This window comes from Mercenaria mercenaria, unplaced genomic scaffold (genome assembly GCF_021730395.1).
Source record: "Mercenaria mercenaria strain notata unplaced genomic scaffold, MADL_Memer_1 contig_3531, whole genome shotgun sequence".
NCBI classification, from domain to species: Eukaryota; Metazoa; Mollusca; class Bivalvia; order Venerida; family Veneridae; genus Mercenaria; species Mercenaria mercenaria.
Window position 1 is genome coordinate 1 of NW_026461679.1, and position 23,655 is coordinate 23,655.

At 34.9% G+C, this 23,655-nt stretch overlaps 2 protein-coding genes and 1 long non-coding RNA gene across 3 annotated transcripts; all 3 read left to right on the forward strand.

Moving 5' to 3' along the window:
* Window positions 1-6: 6 nt before the first annotated feature.
* Window positions 7-12,468, forward strand: LOC128553145 (uncharacterized protein PF3D7_1120000-like). Its single transcript, XM_053534261.1, has 2 exons — window positions 7-107; window positions 11,872-12,468. The coding sequence occupies exons 1-2, from the start codon at window positions 30-32 to the stop codon at window positions 12,466-12,468; spliced, it is 675 nt and encodes a 224-aa protein (XP_053390236.1). The 5' UTR covers window positions 7-29.
* Window positions 12,469-14,695: 2,227 nt separating this feature from the next.
* LOC128553146 (uncharacterized) lies at window positions 14,696-15,329 on the forward strand. Its single transcript, XR_008369274.1, has 2 exons — window positions 14,696-14,996; window positions 15,231-15,329. It is a non-coding gene; the product is annotated as an uncharacterized LOC128553146 (long non-coding RNA).
* A 1,909-nt stretch (window positions 15,330-17,238) lies between these two features.
* On the forward strand, window positions 17,239-19,784 carry LOC123555895 (trichohyalin-like). Its single transcript, XM_053534262.1, has 3 exons — window positions 17,239-17,503; window positions 17,574-18,058; window positions 18,258-19,784. Exons 1-3 carry the CDS (start codon window positions 17,239-17,241, stop codon window positions 19,782-19,784), a joined length of 2,277 nt encoding a protein of 758 aa, XP_053390237.1.
* The last annotated feature ends 3,871 nt before the right edge of the window (window positions 19,785-23,655 follow it).

Below are 23,655 nucleotides of genomic sequence, written 5' to 3' on the forward strand. Positions count from 1 at the left end.
ACTCTGAGGTTAATAGTCATATAGATGATATGATAGAACTGTTGGAAGATGACACAGACATTAAACACAGACAAGAATCCAAAGCTGCGGTCAAAAAACTGCAAGAGGTAAAACAACTTGTTCTTGTCTCAATGCATGTAATACTTTTCTTATTGTATAAACTTTCATGGAAACCAACCAGACAGAAAAGTGTTATAACAATTTTGGTTAATGTAATGGATTCCCATGTTCCTATTGTTTGAAATAGGTAGAGGTAATAAAACTCTCTTGATCCAATGAGAAAATTAGGGTTAGTACGAAAAAGCCGGGCTAATGCGGAATTCAAGCATTTTAAGCATTCCAGCATCTTTAGCTACAAAGAGAAGGCCATGTCGCTCAATTTGACTTTTATAGTTGCCAAATTTCGTTTACATTAGAATTAATTTAAGCCATTTAAAATAGCTGTCAGGTGAACTCGTAAACATATAACATTGTGGCTAATCTTTGCTAAAATTGTATAGATGATTTTACACAACTTACTGGTTGCTACGCTAAGCCGTGGATGTTTTGATTTTAACGCGCATGCGCGCTTTACGTGTGGCAAAAGAACTCTCGAGGACGGATTACACCAAACCGGAAGTGACTACTCAGTGTTACATGTGAAGTAGTCCAAAATGTAGTTCCATGCAAAGAAGTATAAAATATTTTTATAGCTCTTTGTTCCATGCTATGGATGAAATCTGGTATAAAGAGTGACATGGGGATGTGACAGTTAAATGTTTGGCTTATGTTTATTGCTTTTAGTATTAAGAATAGATCTAGACCATTTTCATTGTAAATTTCTTGGAATAAGTTTTATTCTTTGCGAAAAATGTCTACCTACGCGTAATTGCTAAACGGCTGTTTTCATGGGGGCATTTTTAGAGGGTGATGTTTCTCAGAAGAGATTATTTTTCTTATATACAACATAACATGTCAATATTTTTCTATTTTTGATAAGAAGACATGTTATACTAAATGACCATATATGGTTTTCATATCATTGAAATGCTCTAAAGTGCTGAAAATGAGGTCTGAATGTTTTGTTATTAATATGAAATAAATAAGGAATTGAATTGGTAGAATGTAACCTCAACGATAAGAAAACCTACATAAAATTATCATTATATTACTAATTGTTTTGCCATTATAAAGATAATTTCAGTCAAGTAATTTATTATACAGTATACTTTGATTAAAGACATGTGTGTTAATTAATCATACCTTACCTGAAACTACTGCTTTATTCTTATTTTCGTCAGAAAAGAACATGCAATTCAAGTCTATATTCCGCACATCATACAAATATAAAACTTGTTCCTTACATTTAAAAAATTCATATTCTTTATTATATCAAAGAGCTATAAAAATTATACTTCTTTGATTATACATGTATCTATTTTTCCCAAAACTTCATATAGTTGTAAAATATATTTTTTATCTCCGCCTTAAATGACATCTACATACCTTGGGGTCGCGGCTCCATACCACTGAAGTTGCTAAGTGATATACCGGAAATCATTGCGTAACTATTGTGCATTTGACATGATAAAGCATTGGTCACCTGGGTAATCAAGACCGTAAGTTAATTTCGAGAGTGTCTCCTAATTAGAGCGGACCATAAAAGTTACTGAAGCAAATAACATGGCTTTGATATGATATACATTAATGCCTTCGGTCATCAATGCCATTAAAGAACGCACTCAGATTAATATTTCACGTGGCGGAGCTGTTTTGTAAACCAAAAATAAACATTTTACGTGATATCTAGTATTTCAAAATCTATAAGAATAGACTCTGGAATTTTAATGGACATTTCCTTTTAAAACGATGAAAGTGTAGTTACAAAAAAAATCTAAATTCGTAAGATATTTATCAAATCAATGACTATAACTATACACACTGAAGGAAAGTACCTTATATAATTTTAAGATGATGATTACTATTATTATTATTATTATTATTATTATTATTTTCTTCTGAATACTGAATGAATTGATCACCATTTGAGTATAATCGGATACAAACCAAAGGCTGAACTTTATTAATTGAACATTTTACTTTCAACTTCGACTTTTAATTAGAATTCAAGTATCATGTAAGCTAACTGCAACATGTGGTAAGTTTCTTAACCTTAATTTGTCGAGATCAAAATTGCCGAACGAATAATCTAAAGAAGTATAAAATACTTTTTATAACTCTTTGATTAATCCAAAATCACTAATGATAATGCTGTGGGTTTGCAAATATCTACATATATTTTCATTTGTCTTCCGGCGGATATTTACTGTAAAACAAATTCATTATTGATCGAGTTGACCAGAATAGAATATATCTCTAACGTAATTTATATTGTGCAGTCATGTCTTTTTGCCCTACGTAGAGTGCGCATGCGCGAAAATTGTTTCCCGTTGCCAAGCGAAAAGGTCAGTGTAAAAAGGTCAATGTAGATGATTTTACACAAGTTTTTGGTTGCTATGCTAACCAGCGGATGTTTCGATTTTCACGCGCATGCGCTCTTTACGTGTGGCAAAAGAACTCTCAACCATAAGAAAACCTACATAAAATTATCATCATATTACGAATTGTTTTGTCATTATAAAGATAATTCCATTCAAGTAATTTATCATACAGTATACTTTGATCAAAGACATATGTGTTAATTAAATATATCTTACCTGAAAAGTCTGCTTTATTCTTATTTTCGTCAGAAAAGAACCAGCATTTCCAGGTTTTTCCACACATCATACAAACATAAAACTTGTTCCTTACATTTAAAAATTCATATGTTTTCATAATATCTATTTTTACCACAACTTCAAATAGTTATTAAATACATTTTTCTCCGCCTTGAATGACATGTCGCGGCCCCGTGTCACTGAGGTTGCTATTGTAAGTGATATTCCGGAAATCATTGCGAAATATTATGCAAATGAAATGATAAAACATAGGTCACCTGGGTAATCAAGACCATAACTTAATTTCGAGAGTGTCCCCTAATTAGGGCGGATCATAAAAGTTACTGAAGCAAATAAGATGGCTTTGATGTGATATACATTAATGCTTTCGGTCATCAATGCCATCAAAAGAACGCACACGGATTAATATATCACGTGGCGGAGCTGTTTTGTGAATAAAAAAATAAACATTTCACGTGATATCTAGTATCTTACACAACTGTTCTATTGTTCTCTGCGGGTTAATAACCAAAATGAATACCTACATACCATACCTGCGCACGTGGACAAGTATCATACCATACCTGCGCTCGTGCACAGGTATCATACCATACCTGAGCACGTGAAAAGAATGTTAGATTAGTTCAAACTGTAATGTTTATTTAATGCCATGTTATTGTCCGTAAGTATTGACTGACCTGGCACTCAAGAATATTCCGTATATTTTCCGTAAATTGATTCTCGGTGTCTGAATTTAAATAGCGATATAAATATTGCGTATATATTTCTGTATAATTTTCATAATGTCACATGTGCAAATAGCTGTGTCGACAAGACGATTAGCTGCTAAACTGCATTTTTGGTTCAACTCCTGCGTACTGTTCATTTTCCCCCAAATTAGAAATACTGCCATATTTATCTGATCAAACCTTATGGTCTATAAACGTTATGGAAAAGGTTGAATAAAGCATATTTAAAAGTACCTTAGATAAAAAACGAAGTATTTATCACCCGTGTTTCCTGAAAATTAATACTAGATCTTCAAGACAAAACCACCAGATTTCGTAAAATGTGTTACGCAGATAATGTAAGAGTAAAAGTAACATCGATAATAACATTACATTGAATTTAAAAAATGGTCTGAGGTGATTTTGAACTCGTGGTATCGTACGTGGCAGTCAGACTGCCACCACTATGCCACCGTGCAATTGGCTATTTATATTGGTTATTTTATGATACAAATTTTTCGTAAAATAATGGAAACCCCCGAAAATACTGGTGAAGATTAATGAGTGTCAGGTCAATACTTATAGAAAATAGACAATACCTTCGTCAAGTAGCATTTACAAATGTATACTTCTTTTTTAAATATTGTATATATTGACCTTTGAATCACGATCGTCATGTTTTCATCTACAAGATACATTCACGGCTCAGTACTTAACAGGGAGGAGTAGAAGAAGAAGATAATCATTTTATTTATTGTTGTTAGATGATGATGATGATGATGATGATGACCACGACCACGACGAAACTGTAAATGCAGAGTCCGAAACTAAGTTTATCGTGAAAAATGTTTTATAAACATGCAACCGAAAAGTGTGAAGTTGTGCATTAAAAGATAAAAAAAAACTCCCAACAAATAATTGGTGAACAAAAATGCATTTACACTGGCGAATTAGCAGAACTTTCATAAACTTTTTTTAATATCATTTTACGTATTTCAATTTACCTGCTGAAGTTAAAGTAATTCCCAATATAATTTATTTTTCTGACTGGGAGAAGGAAAGACTTATAAATAAATGAATAAATAAATAAAAACTAACAAATTAAAATGACATTGTGTAAGTCAGTTACTTACCTCTTAGATCGGTGTTCATGAAATAAAAATACCCGCGCTCGAGTGTCACGATTCGCACGAGCGCGGGTATTTTCATTTCATGAACACTTCCTACTCGGTTAGTAACCTACACTATTAGGTTATTTAACATTGTTCTGTACAATACGGAGATATATTTGGACGAGTACCCAGCTGAGAAAACCATATTGGACGAGCCGCTAGGCGAGTTCAATATAGTTTTCTCAGCTGGGTACGAGTCCAGATATATCTCGTATTGTACAGTACAATGTTAAATAACCTTTTTATTCTATATCTATTTTATCTTACTATAATAATAGTTTAAATTAAAAATGTTTCACTGAATACAATGTATTGTATCCCTGCCTTTTCTAGTTTTTCCCAGCTTGTTATGAGTGCAAATATATATTATACAGAACAATGTTAGACCTTAAATAACCTTTTTATTCTATGTTTATTTCACTTCATACGTAATATACGTAATTCATTGAATGTTGTTTTGTTTTTTCTGCGTATCATCATTAAAAAAAGTATATGGTGCAACCTCCCTACAACAGCCATTTGGCGATTTGGGTGGTAATAATACTTGGCTGAGATATTATGCCCACAAACATTATCAGCAAGTTTGGTGAAGATCGGATGAAAACTGTTCGACTTAAAAGAGCGACAAGGCTAAATTTCCCGTTTTTCGAGTAATTCAAGGACTATAATCAAAGAGTGCCTGGTACAATTTGGCTGGTTATCGAAATTGGTCGAGATGTAATGCCCACAAACATTGTCAGCAAGTTTGGTGAAGATCCGACGAAAACTGAATTATAGAGCAGACATGTTTTGGATGCTGACCGCCCATCCGCTGCCATTCATAATCTTCTCCATTTTGTTTCTTAACCGTTAAATAAAAACCGCTGAGGTAGCTATTCAGACAGTCAGAGCTGATACTAATTTCTAGGTTTCGTCCGGAACGGCTTCTTTTAGCGACTTTTCAAATATTCCAACATCTGATGGAATTTTTTGATTATTAACGAACGTTTTAATATCTAAATCAGATAGCATTGTTATCCCTTGAATCGTTTTTGTGTGTTGTAAACAAAAAAAACAAACTCAAATTAAATCCAGATTTCAAGACGCATAATCAAACTTAGACTGGTGCCCGTGTTTACTCTCTACGTTCCATAAACGGCTGTTTGGAGAGAATGATTCTCGATATACAGTCGGGTACCAGGCTAAATCAAACTCTGTACATAGAGCGCCTACTTCATCCGATTTACATTCGGAACATTTTCACCCGTTTCGGGCTTTATCGTATGTTTAACATGGGACTGTTGAACCGTCCAAATACAGAAAATACAGGATTTTTTGTACGCGCGTGTGTCCAAATACAGAAAATACAAGATTTGTGTACGCACGTGCATCCAAATACCGTAATATATTGTATGGTCACATGTTGCAAATGAACGTTCGCGATTGGATAGATAAAATAGGTATAGAATAAATAAAATCTATAGGAATATATTGCCGATATGTTCCCTCATTGGAACCGGATCATGCAGCGTGACCGCTTGACAATAGGCAAACCGCAATACTCTTCATATGACCCATACGCTGCACGTGCCGCCCGTGCTATGCGAAACTCCCGCCCTTGGAATGACACTGTTATCAATACTGGAAGTATTCCTCCGCGGGGTGAAACAAGTAGCGCAGGAATCTCTCCGCCTGACAACGAGCCGAGCGAATCACAGGGGTGTACCCGTGGAAATACATCGAGGTCACCACGGCGCCGTATCAACAGGGGTAAACCACCGGAAAGGTCGAACACAAACGTTATCAACGACGGATCGTTATTCAGTCGTCCTTGGGCTGGTAATTCGAAATCGAACTGTGAACGAAAAACCTCTACATAGGCCAACCGGGGGTTAGACAGTGAAAATGTGTGTAACACTCTAAAATTTGGCAGTTTAAATGTAAATGGCCTGAAAAGGAAATTGAACTACCCCGACTTTATTGAATATGTGAATAGTTTTGATGTGTTTTGTGTTTCTGAAACTCATATTGACTCCACAGATAATATTGATATTGAAAATTTTGTGTTTTTTTTTGCCAAACATCGTAGTCATATTTCAGGAAAAGTGGTGGTATTGGTGTGTACGTTAGAAAAGACATTGTGTCTTATGTTAAGGTTTTAGAAAATGATACTGAATATATACTTTGGCTAAGCTTTGACAAAAGTTTGACCAATCTGTCTGATGATTTAGTACTTGGTGCAATTTATTTGCCGCCTGAAAATAGTAGATTTTTTAATGCCGACGACTTAAATGTTTTTGAAAATGAAATCACAGCCTTTTGTAGCCGGTATAAGTTTGTCAAGTTGGCAGGCGATACAAATTCAAGAGTAGCAAACCTGAAAGATTTTGTGCAAGCTGATAACTTCCTCTGTGAGTATTTTGATATTGAAGAAGAGTCACAAGAGTTCTTAAATAAATTTTTAATTCTTGAACGGTTGTCTGTTCCGTTAGAACGTAATTCTTGTGACCTTAGAATAAATACACACGGTTATAGGTTAATAGAAATATGTCGTTATAATAACCTCTTTTTCTTAAATGGGCGCGTTTTCAAAGATAGAGATCATGGTTCTTTTACCTTTAAAAATCGATCGGTCATCGATTTTGTCATGTCTACTGCAGATTGTTTTGAGTACTTTACAGGTTTTGAAATTCAGGAAACGGACAGCCTTTTTTCTGATGGTCATTGTGCCCTCTTGTGGGAGATGAAATGCTCACGCTATGCTAAATCGGATGTAAACAGTAACGTTCAGAATGTCCAAACACCCAAACCAAGTTGGGATAGTACATTAAAAGAAACATTTATTGAAAATATCGATTTAGATCAGCTATCTTTATTAAATGATCGTCTCGATTCTGACCTAATCAGTGAGCAAACTATTGAAAATTTCACCGATGATTTGAAGAATTTATTCCACGGTTAGTCGATTAAAACATTTCCACAGAAAAATAGTAACTTGTCACGAAAGCCATTGAATAATAAAAAATCATGGTTTGGTCCAAAATGTGCTAAATCTAGGAAAAAAACTACCACGATGCCAAAAATGCTTACCGCCTAGACAAGAGTTTTAATAATAAGATACGACTTCGTGACGCTAGTAAGCAGTACAAACGTACAATGGATTTTTATATTAAAAGAGAAAGATTTTCTAATGCGAGCATATTACGAAATTTAAGCGAAAATAGCCCTAAAAAGTATTGGAAATTTCTGAATAATTTAAAACCGAAATCAAAACAAAGTCAGTCTCCAAGTATTGATGAGTTTTATAAACATTTTAAAGAAATAAACTCAAACGTTTCGATGGACGGAGCCGAAAACCCTGATGATATTTTACATATTCCTAAAGAATCAAATTTGCTGTTGAACTCGAGAATAACTGAAGAAGAAATTTCGAAATGTATCAAAAATCTGAAAAATGGTAAAGCATCTAGTCCAGTAGATAACATTATTAACGAATACATAAAATCTTCTAAGGACTTATTTATTCCTACATACACCAAACTATTTAACCACGTTTTTGACTCTGGAATTATTCTAGACTCCTGGTTAGAAGGTATCATTATTCCTATCTTTAAAATCAAAAGCGACCCAAAACTTCCAAGTAATTACAGACCTATAACGATACTGAGTTGCCTTGGAAAACTTTTTACTTCTGTTCTAAACCAAAGATTGACTAGTTACCTCGAAAATAATAATATTCTGAATGAAAACCAAGCGGGCTTCCGAAAAGGATACTCCACCTCTGACCATTTATTTACCCTACAATCAATTATAGAAATTTTAAGAACAAAAAAGCAAAAGCTCTACTGCGCCTTCGTAGATTTTTCTCAGGCTTTCGACAAAGTCTGGAGGGTTGTGAAAAAATTACTTGGAAATTTTATAAATGAAACTTTTTTCAAAGTTATACATAATATGTACTCCAACATCAAGTCTTGTATATCACATAATGGCGCTTCTTCAGCTTTTCTCATCTCAGAAATCGGTGTTCGTCAAGGGTAGAATTTATCCCCCGCTCTCTTTTCTATCTATTTAAACGATCTGCAGACTTACTTGGAAGATAACGGTACTGTGGGAGTAGAACTACATGACTCTCCTGATTTGTCACTTTGGCTTAAGCTGCTAGTTCTACTCTACGCGGACGATACCGTCCTTCTTGCTAGTACTTCAATAGATTTACAAAACTGCCTCGACTCATTTAATAGGTATTGCAATACTTGGCGCTTAAATGTTAATGTAGCCAAAACGAAAATCGTCATCTTCGGTGCTCGTCAACTTCGAAATTTTAATTTCAAGCTAGGAGATAGAGAAATCGAAATTACAGACAGATACCACTATTTGGGTCTAACTATTTCCAGCAGCGGATCTTTCCTCAAAGCTAGAAAGCATATTGTAGAAAAGTCTAAGAAAGAGATGTTCATGTTCCTATATAAATCCAATAACTCAGATTTGCCGATCGATCTCATTAAGCTTTTTGATCATACAGTGCTACCTATTTTAACCTATGGCTCAGAAATATTCGGATTTGAAAGCCTTGAAATCTTAGAAAAAGTTCATAATGATTTTCTACGTAAAATTACCAAAGCGCGGATCTCAACACCTTTGTATATGCTTTTCGGTGAGCTAGGTCGATACCCAATCTCTATTGTCGTAAAAACGAGAATGATCTCATTCTGGAACAGACTGATAACGGGCAAATCATCAAAATTATCTACGCAGCTATATTATTATATGTTAAGTCAACCAAATGTAGAATACAAATGGTTAAAATATGTCAAACAAATTCTAAATTCTGTTGGTAGACCGGATATATTGTTGAATCAGAACTTAATAACCAGTAAATATATACATAAATTAGTCAAACAAACACTTGTAGACCAATATAAACAATCATGGTCATCTGAACTTACGGAATCCAGTAAGGGACGTACATACAACGTTTTTAAAGACCAACATCGTTTCGAAAATTACTTTAAAGTCCTAGATTTAGATGATGCCCTGACATAATTCAGGTTTAGAACTGCCAATTTCAAACTACCGGTTGAAAAATTAAGATACGAAAACATCCCTTTTCATGATAGAATTTGTAATATCTGTGATAAAAACGAAATCGGTTCTGAGAGTCACTACCTGTTTCAATGTGATTTCTTTCAACAACAAAGAGCGCGTTTCTTTGAGGAATCGCAGTCAAACAGACAAAACTTATCTTTTAAAATGTTACTGTCATCTGAAAACACACACATTCTTAAACCATTGTGTAAATTTCTAGGAACCATAATGAATAAATTTCGCTAAAATGTCTTTTCTAGCAAAGCACCAATTACACCACCGATTCATCTTACTCGATACCATTGTTATAATGTTTATTTGGTTTATTAACCGTCAGCTAATATTACTTTTTATGTATGTAACCGCCAGCATTTAACTGCAGTGTAATATTTATCTGATGCTAATTGAAAGTAATCTAAACGATGGACAAATTTCTGTTGTTAAGGCAATGTATCTATTATCCATGATGTTCATGAGTTTTAACTCGTAAAATGGATCTTTTTTTTTAGTTTAGTTCCATTGACATTCTTTTTCACAAACAAATTGTACTCAAAGTACATTGTACTTAAAAATATTTTTTCTTAAAGAGTACATTGTACATGTTGACTATATTGTAAATTATTTTCCAAATCGTTTATAGGTAAACTCAAAGTACATACTTACTTACAAAATTTCTAAAATCCATTTCAACTTTTACATTGTACATGTTGACTATATATAGTTTGACCTTACCATAATTAGAACAGAACTACTTTCAGTTCTTTATTTAGAACTACTTTTGGAAAACCAGTTTGAACACGAGCGTAGCTGATTCAATTTTATGTATCTTCCCCCTCCAAAGAATAACGTACTTTCTTGCTATAGCTATCATATAATTTCTTTCTAAAATCATGAAATTTAAATCTATCTTGTTCCGGAACCACTGTCAGTATATTAACGACAATGTATTTTGTTTTATGCCCTCGCTGTATATTTATATGTACCAGGGTTGAAATAAAAGAATAGTTGAGTTGAGTTGAGTTGAGTTGTGTTATGCTATATATTTGGATTTTTAATGGACATTTCCTTTTACAAAGATGAAAGTGTAGTTACAAAATATCTAAATTCGTAAAATATGTGATGAATCAAATCAAGGACTATAACTACACACTGAAAGTAAATGCCTGACATAAATCTCTATTTTATTATTATTATTATTATTATTTATGTTTACATGCTGGATCATTTTCATATCGAAAATGTTTCGCGCACAGAAGTCATTATCCGTGATTTAGAATAATTATGATAAAGTTGAATTCTGCAAAGAATAGGACAGATACAGAATGAATGTAAGTGTAGAACACCCCTCCCCGCTACCCGACCCCCTCTATCAAATCTTACCGCTGCACTGACCATTCGATCACTTTGATAATGTCAAATTGAAAATTTCAAATTCGAAGAAACAACAGAAAAAAAAAAAAATTTAAAATGATTATTGTTATGTTTGAATACTGAATGAATTGATCCCTGTTGGAGTATACTTGGATATAAACCGAAGGCACTGAATATTTTATTTTCAACTTCGACTTTTAACTACATTTCCAATATCAAGTATGCTAACTGTGACACGTTGTAAGTTATGTGAGATCACGTTAAGAAATAAAACAAACTCTTTGTTATTACTTTATTAATTCATGGAAATTATCCTTTGTTTCTTTCATTTTACTGAACCTAAATTTGTCGAGATCATAAGTGCCGAATAAATAGTCCATTAATCTAAAATCATCAATGACAATGCGCATTAGTTAAATCTATGGGTTTGCAAAGATCTACATATATTTTCTTTTGTCTTACGGTGGATATTTACTATAAAACAAACTCATTATTGATCGAATAGATTAAAATACAATATAACTCTAACGTTATTTATATTGTGCAGTCATGTCTTTTTGCACTACGTAGAGGGCGCATGCGCAAAAATTGTTTCCCGTTGCCAGGGAAGTAGCTTCCTGTAAAAAGGTCTATTATCTAATTAATAACAGAAACTGATTTCTTATTTGACATATATTTGAAATCACAACGGTAAAACAATAACTCATGGTCGTTAGAAGGATTTGAAATTATTTGTCTTTTACAATAATCTTATCTCTCTTATAACAGAATAGCTTATTTCTATGCGTATGCGCTTTTAAAACATTTGATCTTTTTACACAGTTCGTTCGATTTTTACAGCTAAAGCAGGAATATTTCATTATATCAACTACAGACGAGGCTGAAATCCGCCGCGTTGCCATGGCTGCAATCAAAGAAAAGGAAAAAGAGTTTGAACAGTCGATAGTAGATGCAGGAAATAAAATTAGGACTACAGCTGACGAAGGAAAACACGATATTGAGGGGAAAGGTTTAGTCATTAAATCTGAACTTGAGCAGACAGGACAGACAATAACAAAAGAATTAGTGATGAAAGAAGCAGAATTTGAGCAGACGGGACAGAAAATAAAAAATGATTTGGAGATGAAAGAAGCAGAATTTGAGCAGACAGGACAGAAAATAAGAAATGATTTGGTTATGAAGGAAGCCGAACTCAAACAGACAGGTCAGAAAGTAATAAAAGAATTGGTGATGAAAGAAGCAGATCTCGAGCAGACAAGACAGAAAATAAAACAGGAATTGGTGATAAAAGAAGCAGAACTCCAGCAGACAGGACAGCAAATTAAAAAGGAATTGTTGAATACAGAAAATGAGTCAAAAACGAAAATTGAACAGAAAGGAATTGAGATCGAAAAGCAGCTGACAAGAAAAGAGGATGAAGACGTGTATTTTCGTTGAAATGGTATCGTATAATTTTAAATCGTACCTGTAACTGCTGCTTTGATTCTTCAAGTTTCTGCTCTATTTTTTCTTTCGCTTCAATTCCTTTTTAATTTGCTGTCCTGTCTGCTGGTGGTCATGCGCAGTGGTACAGTTTATGTGTCAGTAAAATACAGGCTTGATAGAATTTCATTTTCACATTGCACTATATAACTTCTACATCCTAACAAGAATAAGCTGAGTTTGAATAATATCATGTGACTATTACACCCAGCTTTTTATTTACTTTCATGCATACATAAAATACAAAGGACGTGGCCTTGAAGGTTTTGCACAGTTTTAATGAACTGAGCACTGAACATTTTGTAAAACATATTGCAAAACAGCAGAATCTAAATGGTAAATTTCTTCTCACAAAATACATTGAGATACATTCATCTATTGTTGACAAAAGTACAAGTGCACGGGACTACGCATTTCCAGCCGGAAGGCGATGGTACGATGGTGAAAACGCGATGGTACGATGGTGAAACCACGATGGTACGATGATGATAACGCGATGGCACAATGGTGAAAACGTGATGGTACGATGATAAAACCACGATGGTACGATGATGACAACGCGATGGCACGATGGTGCGATGGTGAAAACGCGATGGTACGATGATGAAAACGCGATATTACATCGACATTTCACCATCGTACCATCGCACCATCGCGATTTAATCATCGTGCCATCGCGTTTTCATCATCGTACCATCGTTGTTTCATCATCGTGCCATCGCGCCATCGCGTTTTCGTCATCGTATCATCGTGCATCGCGGTTTAGAATTAAATAAAAAGTCACGACGGGAGAGACTTTTAAACCATTTAACTGCTGGTATTACATAGTTTATAGGAGAATTTAAGGGTAAATGGGACAATTTCCTTGATAGGGCAAAAATTTTCCTACGGGCAGAATTTCTTTAAACTTTGTATACTTACTGAGAATCAAGTTTAGAACAAAAATATGTATTAAAATCATAGGTATCCAGGCTTGATCCTGAATTTTCTGCCCTTGAAAGTCAGTTTAAAGGGCAGATAATTCATGATAGAAATAGATTAAGAACGCTTCAATGATCTTTAAACGGTACGGACAAATGTATAAGCGAGAAGGGCAGGTTTTACGGCCTATTACACATCTGAAGGAAACTTGTAAAACTGATTTTAATAACACAATTTAACTGCTGGCAGTATTATATGTAGGACACTGACAAAATAATTACCTTATGCCATTCTAATCATCTGGTAATACAGCTTTATTAACTGTTATAATTGCTGGCAGTAGTAGCAGTTAACTGGTGTTAGTAAACACGATCAACAGCTGTAACTAGTGGTAGTTAACTGCGACAGGCAATAAACTGCTGTAACTGCTGGCAGTAGCAGCAGTTAACTGTTGTAACTGCTGGCAGTAGGAGCAGTTAACTGCTGTAACTGCTGGCAGTAGGAGCAGTTAACTGCTGCTACTGCCAGCAGTTACAGCAGTTAACTGCTCCTACTGCTGCTACTGCTGTACTGCCAACTTCACGTCGATTTAATATGTCTTGAAACGATCGCCTTTAAATAGGAAATCAGTACCGCAGCAGCCTAAAAGTCGAAATATCCAAACACAGAAAATAATTATCGTAATTAAACAGAAATCGTTTGAAATGATTGAACTATCTGTCAATAATAGGCATTAAAACACGAAGCACATTCTTTCCGAGCTACGTAAATTACATATTAGAAATTTAGGCGTGTTTTCTTGCATAAAAGTATTATTTATTTTAGATGACTCATTTGAAAGTTTATGAAGGCGCGCAATAAAGACTGTAAAAATAGACAGAATTATAATTTTCCAGTACAGAGTAACAGTTTTGATGGGAAATATTGGAAATTGGATGAAATGGTTGTTGACAATTTAAGTCTAAAAGTGAATTGGATGACCCTGATGTAAAGGGTTAGGGGGTCACTGTTGCCTCATGGTTAAGGTCGTTGACTTCAAACCACTTGCCCCTCACTTTTCGTTGAATTATTCATGTGAAGAAGTCGTCCAGGTGGCCTACGGAAAGTCGGTGGTTTCACCAAGGTGCCCAATCTTGATAACCTGGACTCTTCCTCCAACATCAAAAGCTAGAAAGTTGCCATATGACTCATAACCGTATTGTTGTGACGTTTAATAAAAAAATCTCAGGTAAAGGGATTAAAAAAACCTTGATGTCATAGAGTGAAATTAAATTATCTGCCAATAATACTCCGTTGTTTTTACTTGTGTGTTGTCAGACTTATGACACGTATGACGTTCCATAGTTCCAAAACTTTCTTTTTCAGTCCAAGGGAAATAAATCAATAACCTTCCAATATGAATCCTATAAATGAACCTATATAAAACGTATGCACGTGATCACTAACAACCAATCACTGCACTGGTCACTTTTTAAGTCAAATTTCAAGATGTCTGTTGCATTTTAAGCCGCTCATATATTTTGTGCATTTTTGTATATCAACTGGAACTTATATATTTCCAGGTAAATATTTTGACTTATATATTCTTTTATCATCGGTACATTATTGTATGATCGCTATTTGTAAACACATTATATTTTACCTGTAATGCAATAATGCTAAGCATGACTGATTTTATCAGGTGGTCAATGTTTGTTTACATTTTTGACAGCTGTCATCTGTCATATCGCGTTGTAATTTTGACATTTGAATAATTTGTTAAATAGATAATATAATTGAATTATTTTTATTTCCAGGATACTGATACCGATACCGATACACAAGTATCTCTGTTTATCATCTTTATTATCGTGATCTTGATATAAGAAGGAAACATTAAATCAATTATTACAGTCTGCAAACTTTCTTTTGGTTGTCCCATATTTAAAGGAACCCATCCCATAGACACCATGAGTATATTATAGCCGTGGCAGTACACCAAGGAATATATATATCTAAAAAGATGAACTCAAAAGTTAATAAATAAATAAATAAATAAAGTGGGGCTACCAAAATGGCGCCCAACATTTTTTCTAGCAGACTTTTATATAGTGCATTGTGAGTGAACTACTTTGGAATTTTATAATTCCGGATGCTGTTATAAAATGTGACGTTATGCTTGGATTCGATTTGGAAACAGGAACGGAATCTGAAACCCAGCTGCGAAAAGGATCGATTTATGGACGGGGCCCGCTACGTTGGATGCATCTCTACACGGATATAGACGTCAATACGGGGAATTTCTTCAGGATACAGGAACATTTGAGGAACTTTTGAGCATTTGTGTTTAGGACGTTTAAATAACGCAGTGTGTTTAATTTTGTGTAATTGTGAGGAATATTGTGATTGTATTGGAGAACTGTAAGTTGCATTTTATATTGATATTCTTTTGCTAAGAGAGTAATAATTGTTTTTGTACCATTTAATGGTATTAGTATGAGTGTATAATTACAATTTGTAAGATTATTTAAGTTTCATAGACAATTTGTTTAGTAAATAATAGCCTAGATTTGTTTTTCATAGTAATCGGAAGTGACCCTCACAAACTAATTTAGCATGTTTTCCCACTGTCCTATATAACCTTATTTCATATTAGCGACTTATCTGGTGTCCTTTAGTAGTTATATATTAAATAGACCATTTTTCCAAGGAATTTTGGTTTATTGATAAAAGTCCACACTTAGTCTCTGTAAATTACAGTTTTCCGATATCTGTGAAAGACCCTGCTTTAAAATCCAATACTCGGTAGAATTGTAAAGATATCGATAAAACTACCCTACTGATAACAGCCGGCGTGATAGCTTAGTGTGCTAAAGCGCTGCTCTGAAAAATAAATTGTCAAGACTCGTCGATAGTGAGTTCGAATCCAGCTCGGAGCAAAAATTTTTTTTCAAACGAAATGAAATTTTTGTTTTGATCTCAGTTGAATTTTTTTTTGCGTTTTTTATAGTAGTGTGAAGAATAGCAATATTGTTTATTGCAATATTTATCTATTGTAATAACGTATAAAGGAATATTGCGTTAAAACAAGCTGTATAGATAGTGTAAAAGTTTGTAATTAATAATATTACAAAATTTACCTACCTAAACTTTATTCGCGCGAATAGTAAATAACGTGCGCGCTCTTTCGCTCTCACACACATACAAACATACACACAAACATTGATACACGTAACACTTTAACATATTAACGTGAAAAGTAAAATACAAACTTGAATAGAAGTATTATTTGCAAAGTACGGAATACAAGGAGGGACAAAAGTGAAAGTAGACATTTATGAAATAAAATACGGAATACATGGAGGGACTTCAGTTTAGTTGTGAATAATAAATGAAATTTTATTCATGATGTGAAGATGAATGAAATATTTAGTCTCTTGTGAAAAGTACAGTTTATGTAAGAGGTATATTGTGAAATGCACGTTGTCAATATTAGTGAAAGTAAAATTAGCTGATAGCTACTTAATACTGAGATTGGATAGAACTACGCAAATAGAATAATAGAGACAAAGACTCTAGCTTATTGTTAAATGTATAATTAAAGCAAACAGTGTGATAATTAAGTCATGTACATGTGAAATAGAAAACTGTGATATAGATCCCATGAAAGTGAAATAGACACTGTGAAAGACGAAAGTGATTTGAATGAACCTTAGATAAACTTATTTAAAACACTATACATGAAAGTGAAATAGACACTATATATGAAAGTGAAGTAAATAAATCTAAGACAAACATAGAAAAAGTTACAAAACATACAAAATCATGGCGGAATATATGTCAGAAAGAGAACTGAGAAAAATTGAAAGAAATAGGAGAAAGGAGGAAGATAGATTAAAAAGACAAAATGCAAGAACACTAGAAAAGGAGGAAAAACGTAAGCGTGAGCAAAGTGAACATGATAAAAAGGAGAGAGAACAACTTGAACTACAAAAGCAGAGAGAAAGGTTAATACATGAACGGCGTAAACTTAAAGAGAAAAGCAAGCTGCTATATGAAATGGAGAAAGGAATGAAAGAAAGAGAAAAGGGTAGATAAAGATATAAGACAGAAGTCTAAAGATATTAAGAAAGATTTTGAAAGTGATACAAGTGAAACAGAGGAAGAGTTTAAAGAATTAGAACAAGTTGATAGTGATCATAATAGTAGTATAGAAAGAAAAGAAAGAAGTGATAAAATCAGAAAGTATACAAGTTCAAGTAAGGAAAACCTAAGATTGAAAGAAAGTGAAATTACACAAAGCAATAGAGCTGAACGTAAAGATAGTTCAGATAGTGAATATTCAGATTTAGATAAATCAACGGAATTACAGGCAAATGCTAGACAGACATTTAGTGAAGAAAGAATGAAGAAAAGGAAAGGTTCAGTTCTGAATATGAAAGATGAAATGAGCTTCAGGAATGAAAACCCACTATCAAGTGATAGTCTAGAAGATAAAGAAAGTGAAATAGAATTAGATTCAGAACAATCTGAAAGTGATGCCTCGGAAGATGCATACACAACAGTGGATCAAATATATGATGTAGATTATATTGAAAATCCGAGACATAATAGTACAGAGATAGAAACTGAAGAAAACAAAAATGTGAATTTTGAGAATGAAATGAGATGGCTTGATGAAAAATGGCAGCAATATCAATGTGAAAATGCTGAATTGAAATCTAGTATAGATAAACTTAGAAATACAGAGACAGAAAAAGAAAATATAAAACGAGATAGAAACAAAACATTTAAAGTATACGGCTGCAGAAGATATGTTGAAAGAGAAAATAAAACAATTAAAGATTAGAGAAAAGAGGGTAAATGATGCTATCCAAGAAAATAGAATGCTCAAACAAAAACAAGCTGAAGAACTAGACAAATTAAAGCATAGACAGACAGAAACCAAAAGAGAAAGTGAGAAACGAAAGATAGAGAAAGATAAACTGAAGAAATTGAAGGACGAGGAACTGTTACTAAAGCAACGAATTAAGGAGAAAGAAGCTCGATTACTTAATGAGAAAAGAACTAATGCTGAAATAAATGAGAACAAAAGCGATACTAGAAAGGCAAACAAAAGTGAGAAAACTGAAAGTACGAAAGCAAAGTTACACAAGCCCAATATCCCATCATTAACTGAAACTACATTCGAAGAATGGAAAATAGAGGTTGAAATTATTCTTAAGTCGGGACTATATGAGGAAAATATTCTCCGACAAGCAATTAGGAATTCTTTATGTGGACACACCAGAAAGATATTGTTGACAATGAGTCCTGATGCAACCATACAGCAAATTATAAACAAGTTAGAAGGTATATATGGAAACATCAGATCGGGTGAATCAGTTTTATCTGAATTTTACATGTCGAAACAAGGAAAGGATGAAAATGTGTCAGAATGGGGCTTGCGATTGGAAAGTATATTACAGAGAGCAATAGAAAAAGGTCATATAAAAGAAGAACAAAGAGAAGATATGTTAAAAACAAGATTCTGGAGGCATTTGTACAGTGAGGACTTGAAAAACGCTACAAGACTAAGCTTTGAAACTTCAAAGTCTTTTGAAGAGTTGCGAAGAAAAGTACGTATAGAAGAAAACGAGATGTCGATGACGAGAATACAAGAAGTAGAAATAGAAGATAAAATATCACTAAATCAGCATAAAAGTGAAGACGACAGTGATATTGTCATGAAAACAGTTTTAGAAAGGATGAAAAGGCTAGAAGAAGAACTTCTTCGAGTTCAAGAAAAGTCTAGAGAAGAGAAAGAAAGTACAAGTGGTGACATACATAGACGTCATGATATAGAGCAAGAAAGGAGTAGATGGGATAGAAGAGATAGATATAGAGATAGATATGATAGAGGTAATTACAGAAATAGATACAGAGATTATGAATATGGGGACAGAAGAAATTACAAAAGAGATTATCGAGAAAGATATGACACAGATAGACCAAACAGAGATTATCGTAGACGATATGATGATATAGATTGGAGAAAAGAGGACGATAGGTACCCAAGATACAGAAGAGATGATATTGAAAGAGGATATAGGGGAGACAGAAGAACTAATGATAGATACGGATATGACAGAGAAAGAAATTACGATGTGAACAGCTGTAGAGATCAAAATGAGAAGTACAGAGAGTCAGACAGCAGAAGAGATAATAAAGAGTTTGACAGAAATGATAGAGAAGGTTCAAATGCAGAACAGAGAAAACAAGATACGGCCAAAGGAGATACAGCAAAACAAGAACACAAACAAGTACAATCAAATTCCAAGACGGAGGCAGCCGGTAGAACAAACACACCAAATAAGCCTTTAAACCGGTAGGAGTCTCTGTCGAGGGGCAGATTAGAGACAGCAATAATAAAAGTCCCAAAACACAGAATTTGTTCAATAGAATCGTCGGTAGCAATAATACCAGCGACGTTATTTTGGAAGGAAAAATATCCAAATGTCTTATTGATACTGGATCCATGGTTACAACTGTAAATCTAGATTTCTTCAATTCATTAGATCCTAAACCAGCATTACATCCCTTAACAGAATTCAATTTGAAAATCAGTGCTGCAAATGGTCAGAGTGTTCCATATCTTGGATATATCGAAGCTAGAGTGTCTGTGCCATTTCTAAAGGACAATTCTTTTGATCTTCCAATTCTAGTGGTGCCAAATACCAGTAATAATTCTAACATTCCGGTGATTATTGGTACGAATTTTATTCGACTCTGCCGTCTTGAAACATCTAATGAGGTGATACCAGAAGAATGGGATATAGCATTTAATAGTTTGGTAAATGATTCGGTAGGAATTGTCAAGTCTACACAAAGGATCAATTTAAAACCGTTTGAGACTAGAACTGTAACCGGTTTCGTCAGAAAATCTTCACCTATTGAAAGTGCTGTGACAGAACCCTGTGATGATCAACATTGTTCTAGCAGAGTGAACGTCTGTCCAAGAGTTGTAACTCTCAACAAACCTGGAAATAGTGCAAGAGTTCCTGTCAGAATATTTAATCTTTCTGCTAAAGCTATATCGCTACCACCAAAGTCAAATCTTTGCCAGTTACAGGAAGTTAAAGTTTTAAGATCAGCACCAATGTTCGATGCAGAAAATCAAGACAAAACTGCTACGGTAAACCGGCAAAACATCGATGACACTAACCGAGAGGAAGAAGATATAACAAAGAGATTTAGTATTTCGCTAGACAACAGCATGCTAACAGAAGAGCAGAAGACAGAAGTCAAGAACATGTTCAACAAGTGGGAACATATATTCTCTACAGGATCAACTGATTTAGGAGAAACAGATCTTTTAGAACATGAAATACATCTGACTGATTACACACCATTCAAACAACCATATAGAAATATAGCTCCAGGATTAATGCAGGAAATCAAAGAACACATACATGAAATGCTAGAATGTGGTGCGATAAGACAATCCAACAGCCCTTTCTCATCAAACGTCGTTATTGTCAGGAAAAAGGACGGTCAGATTAGATTTTGTATAGATTTTAGAACCATCAACAATCGGACGGTCAAAGATGCCTATGCTATTCCAAGAATCGAAAACACTCTACATCTTTTATCCGGATCAAAGTATTTTTCGAAATTAGATTTAAAAGCAGGTTATTGGCAGGTACCAGTAAAAGAAGAACATCGCAAATTTACAGCATTTCAAGTAGGACCACTTGGTTTTAACGAGTGCAACAGAATGCCGTTTGGATTAACAAATGCACCTGCGACGTTCCAAAGGTTGATGGAAAGATGCATGGGAGACTTAAATCTACGAGATTGTCTAATATATCTCGATGATATAGTTATCTTTTCGTCGACATTTCAAGAACATCTTCAACGTCTCGAAGCCGTATTCGCCAAACTAAGTGAACACCATCTGAAACTAAAGCCGTCGAAATGCGAGTTCTTCAAGTCAAAAATAACATACCTAGGACATGTCGTATCTGAGGAAGGCATACAGGCAGATCCTGATAAGATTGACGCTGTTAAGTCCTGGCCGATCCCAAAGTCTACTAAAGACGTTCGTCAATTCCTTGGATTCACTGGTTACTACAGACGTTTTATCAAGGGCTATGCATCTATAGTAAGACCATTAAATGACTTGTTAATTGGACATTCAACAAAGAAAGGCCAGAAAACGTCAAAAAGAAAAACACCGTTTGTATGGGATAAAGAACAACAGAAAGCAATGGACACCATCATTGAAAGACTCATTCATCCACCAATCCTCGCGTACGCTAATTACCAGTTACCATTTAGGCTCCATACAAATGCTTCTTGTTCCGGTCTGGGAGCAGTCCTTTATCAGAACCAAGGAGGACTAGACAGAGTTATTGCGTATGCAAGTCGTAGTCTAAAGCCAGCAGAAAAGCACTATCCAGCGCATAAACTCGAATTCCTGGCGCTTAAGTGGGCAATAACAGAAAAAATTCAACGACTATCTCTATGGTAATACGTTCGAAGTATTGACAGACAATAACCCACTTACATTCGTGAAAACTTCTGCAAAACTCGACGCTACAAGACATCGATGGATGGCAGCCTTATCAAATTATAACTTTAACATCAGATATAGGAGTGGAAAAGAAAATGCAGATGCCGACGGTCTTTCCCGAATGTTCGAACAGGATTCAAGTACTTTTGACAACAGTATTACCAACGACATCATCCAAGCGCTTGCACTTACAGCCACAACTGACACCATACAGGCTCCTGTTGTATTTAGTATGGTAACGCCAGACGATATTCAAACAGTTGAACCAGCAAAAGATGTAGTACCAGACGATATTGTTGACTCCTTGTCTCTAAAATCCAAAGACTGGCGGAAAGCTCAACAGGACGATAACACCATTTCACAAATTACTACTTACCTGAAAGATGGTGTAAAGCCCACTGCTCAGCAGACTTGCACTAATGATCTTACAGTGAGAAAGTACCTGCGGGAATGGAATCATCTTGTACTGAAAGACGGAGTAGTATACCGCCGAGGTCAGCTAAACGACCAAGAATATCTTCAGTTAGTCCTTCCAACTCATCTACGAGAAGAAATATTTTTGGCACTCCATGATGATCTCGGGCACCAAGGTAGAGACAGAACAACATCCCTCTTTAAGCAAAGGTTCTACTGGCCTGGCATGGATTCATGGATAGAGGAAAGAGTCCGACAGTGTGATCGCTGCACCAAGCGGAAAACCTTTCCTTCCGTAGCACCTCTGGTCAACTTCACCTCCTCTTCGCCAATGGAAATACTTTGCATCGATTTCTTAAGTTTGGAGAAGTCCAAAGGCGGCCATGAGCATACACTCGTACTCACAGATCACTTTACGAGGTATTCACAGGCGTATCCTACTAAGAATCAGACGGCAAAAACAACAGCTCGCGTTCTCTTTGATCAGTTCATTGTTCATTATGGGTTTCCTTCAAGGATCCATAGTGATCAGGGAGCTAACTTTGAATCTTCCTTGATCAAAGAGCTTTGTCAGCTAGCAGGTGTCGCCAAATCACATACAACACCGTACCATCCTATGGGAAATCCTGTAGAGCGCTTCAACTCAACTCTTTTGAAGATGCTTGGAACGCTGGAAAACAGCATGAAAAGTGATTGGAAATCTCACATAGCTCCATTAGTCCATGCGTACAATATAACAATACATCCAAGCACAGGATTTTCACCATATTTTCTTATGTTCGGGCGACATCCAAAACTGGCTATCGACGCTCTCTTGGGTCTTCCATCTCAAGACTTTAGTAGTCAAAACCAACATGAGTATATCAACAAACTCCGGGCAAAATTAGCATCAGCATACAAGAAAGCTGAAGAGGACGTCAAAACTAGCGGCAGCAAAGAATAAAGAGCGATATGACATCAAAGCTAAAGCAAACAGTTTAAAACCGGGAGACCTTGTCCTTGCAAGAAACGTTAATATTCGTGGAAAACACAAGCTGGCAGACAGATGGGAGGATACGCCGTATATAGTTGTGGCACAACCAAATGATGATCTACCAGTATACGAGATATTAAAGGACTGCCGGAATGCCAAAAAGACACGGGTACTTCACAGAAACCATCTATTACCTCTTGGAATGAAACACAGAGCATATGAAAGTGTTTCTCCAACGTCAGAGGCATCGTTACAGGACTCAAATGATACAAACCTAGATGACACAGGAGATTCATCAGAG

Bases quoted from the DNA above. Each gene is read 5' to 3' on its own strand.
- LOC123555895 (XM_053534262.1), top strand. From the start codon at position 17,239: ATGGCGGAATATATGTCAGAAAGAGAACTGAGAAAAATTGAAAGAAAT. The intron at 17,504-17,573 runs GTAGATAAAGAT...CAAGTGAAACAG, and splicing joins AATGAAAGAAAGAGAAAAGG to AGGAAGAGTTTAAAGAATTA. The intron at 18,059-18,257 runs GTGAATTTTGAG...AAACAATTAAAG, and splicing joins AAACTGAAGAAAACAAAAAT to ATTAGAGAAAAGAGGGTAAA.
- LOC128553145 (XM_053534261.1), top strand. From the start codon at position 30: ATGATAGAACTGTTGGAAGATGACACAGACATTAAACACAGACAAGAA. The intron at 108-11,871 runs GTAAAACAACTT...CGATTTTTACAG, and splicing joins CGGTCAAAAAACTGCAAGAG to CTAAAGCAGGAATATTTCAT.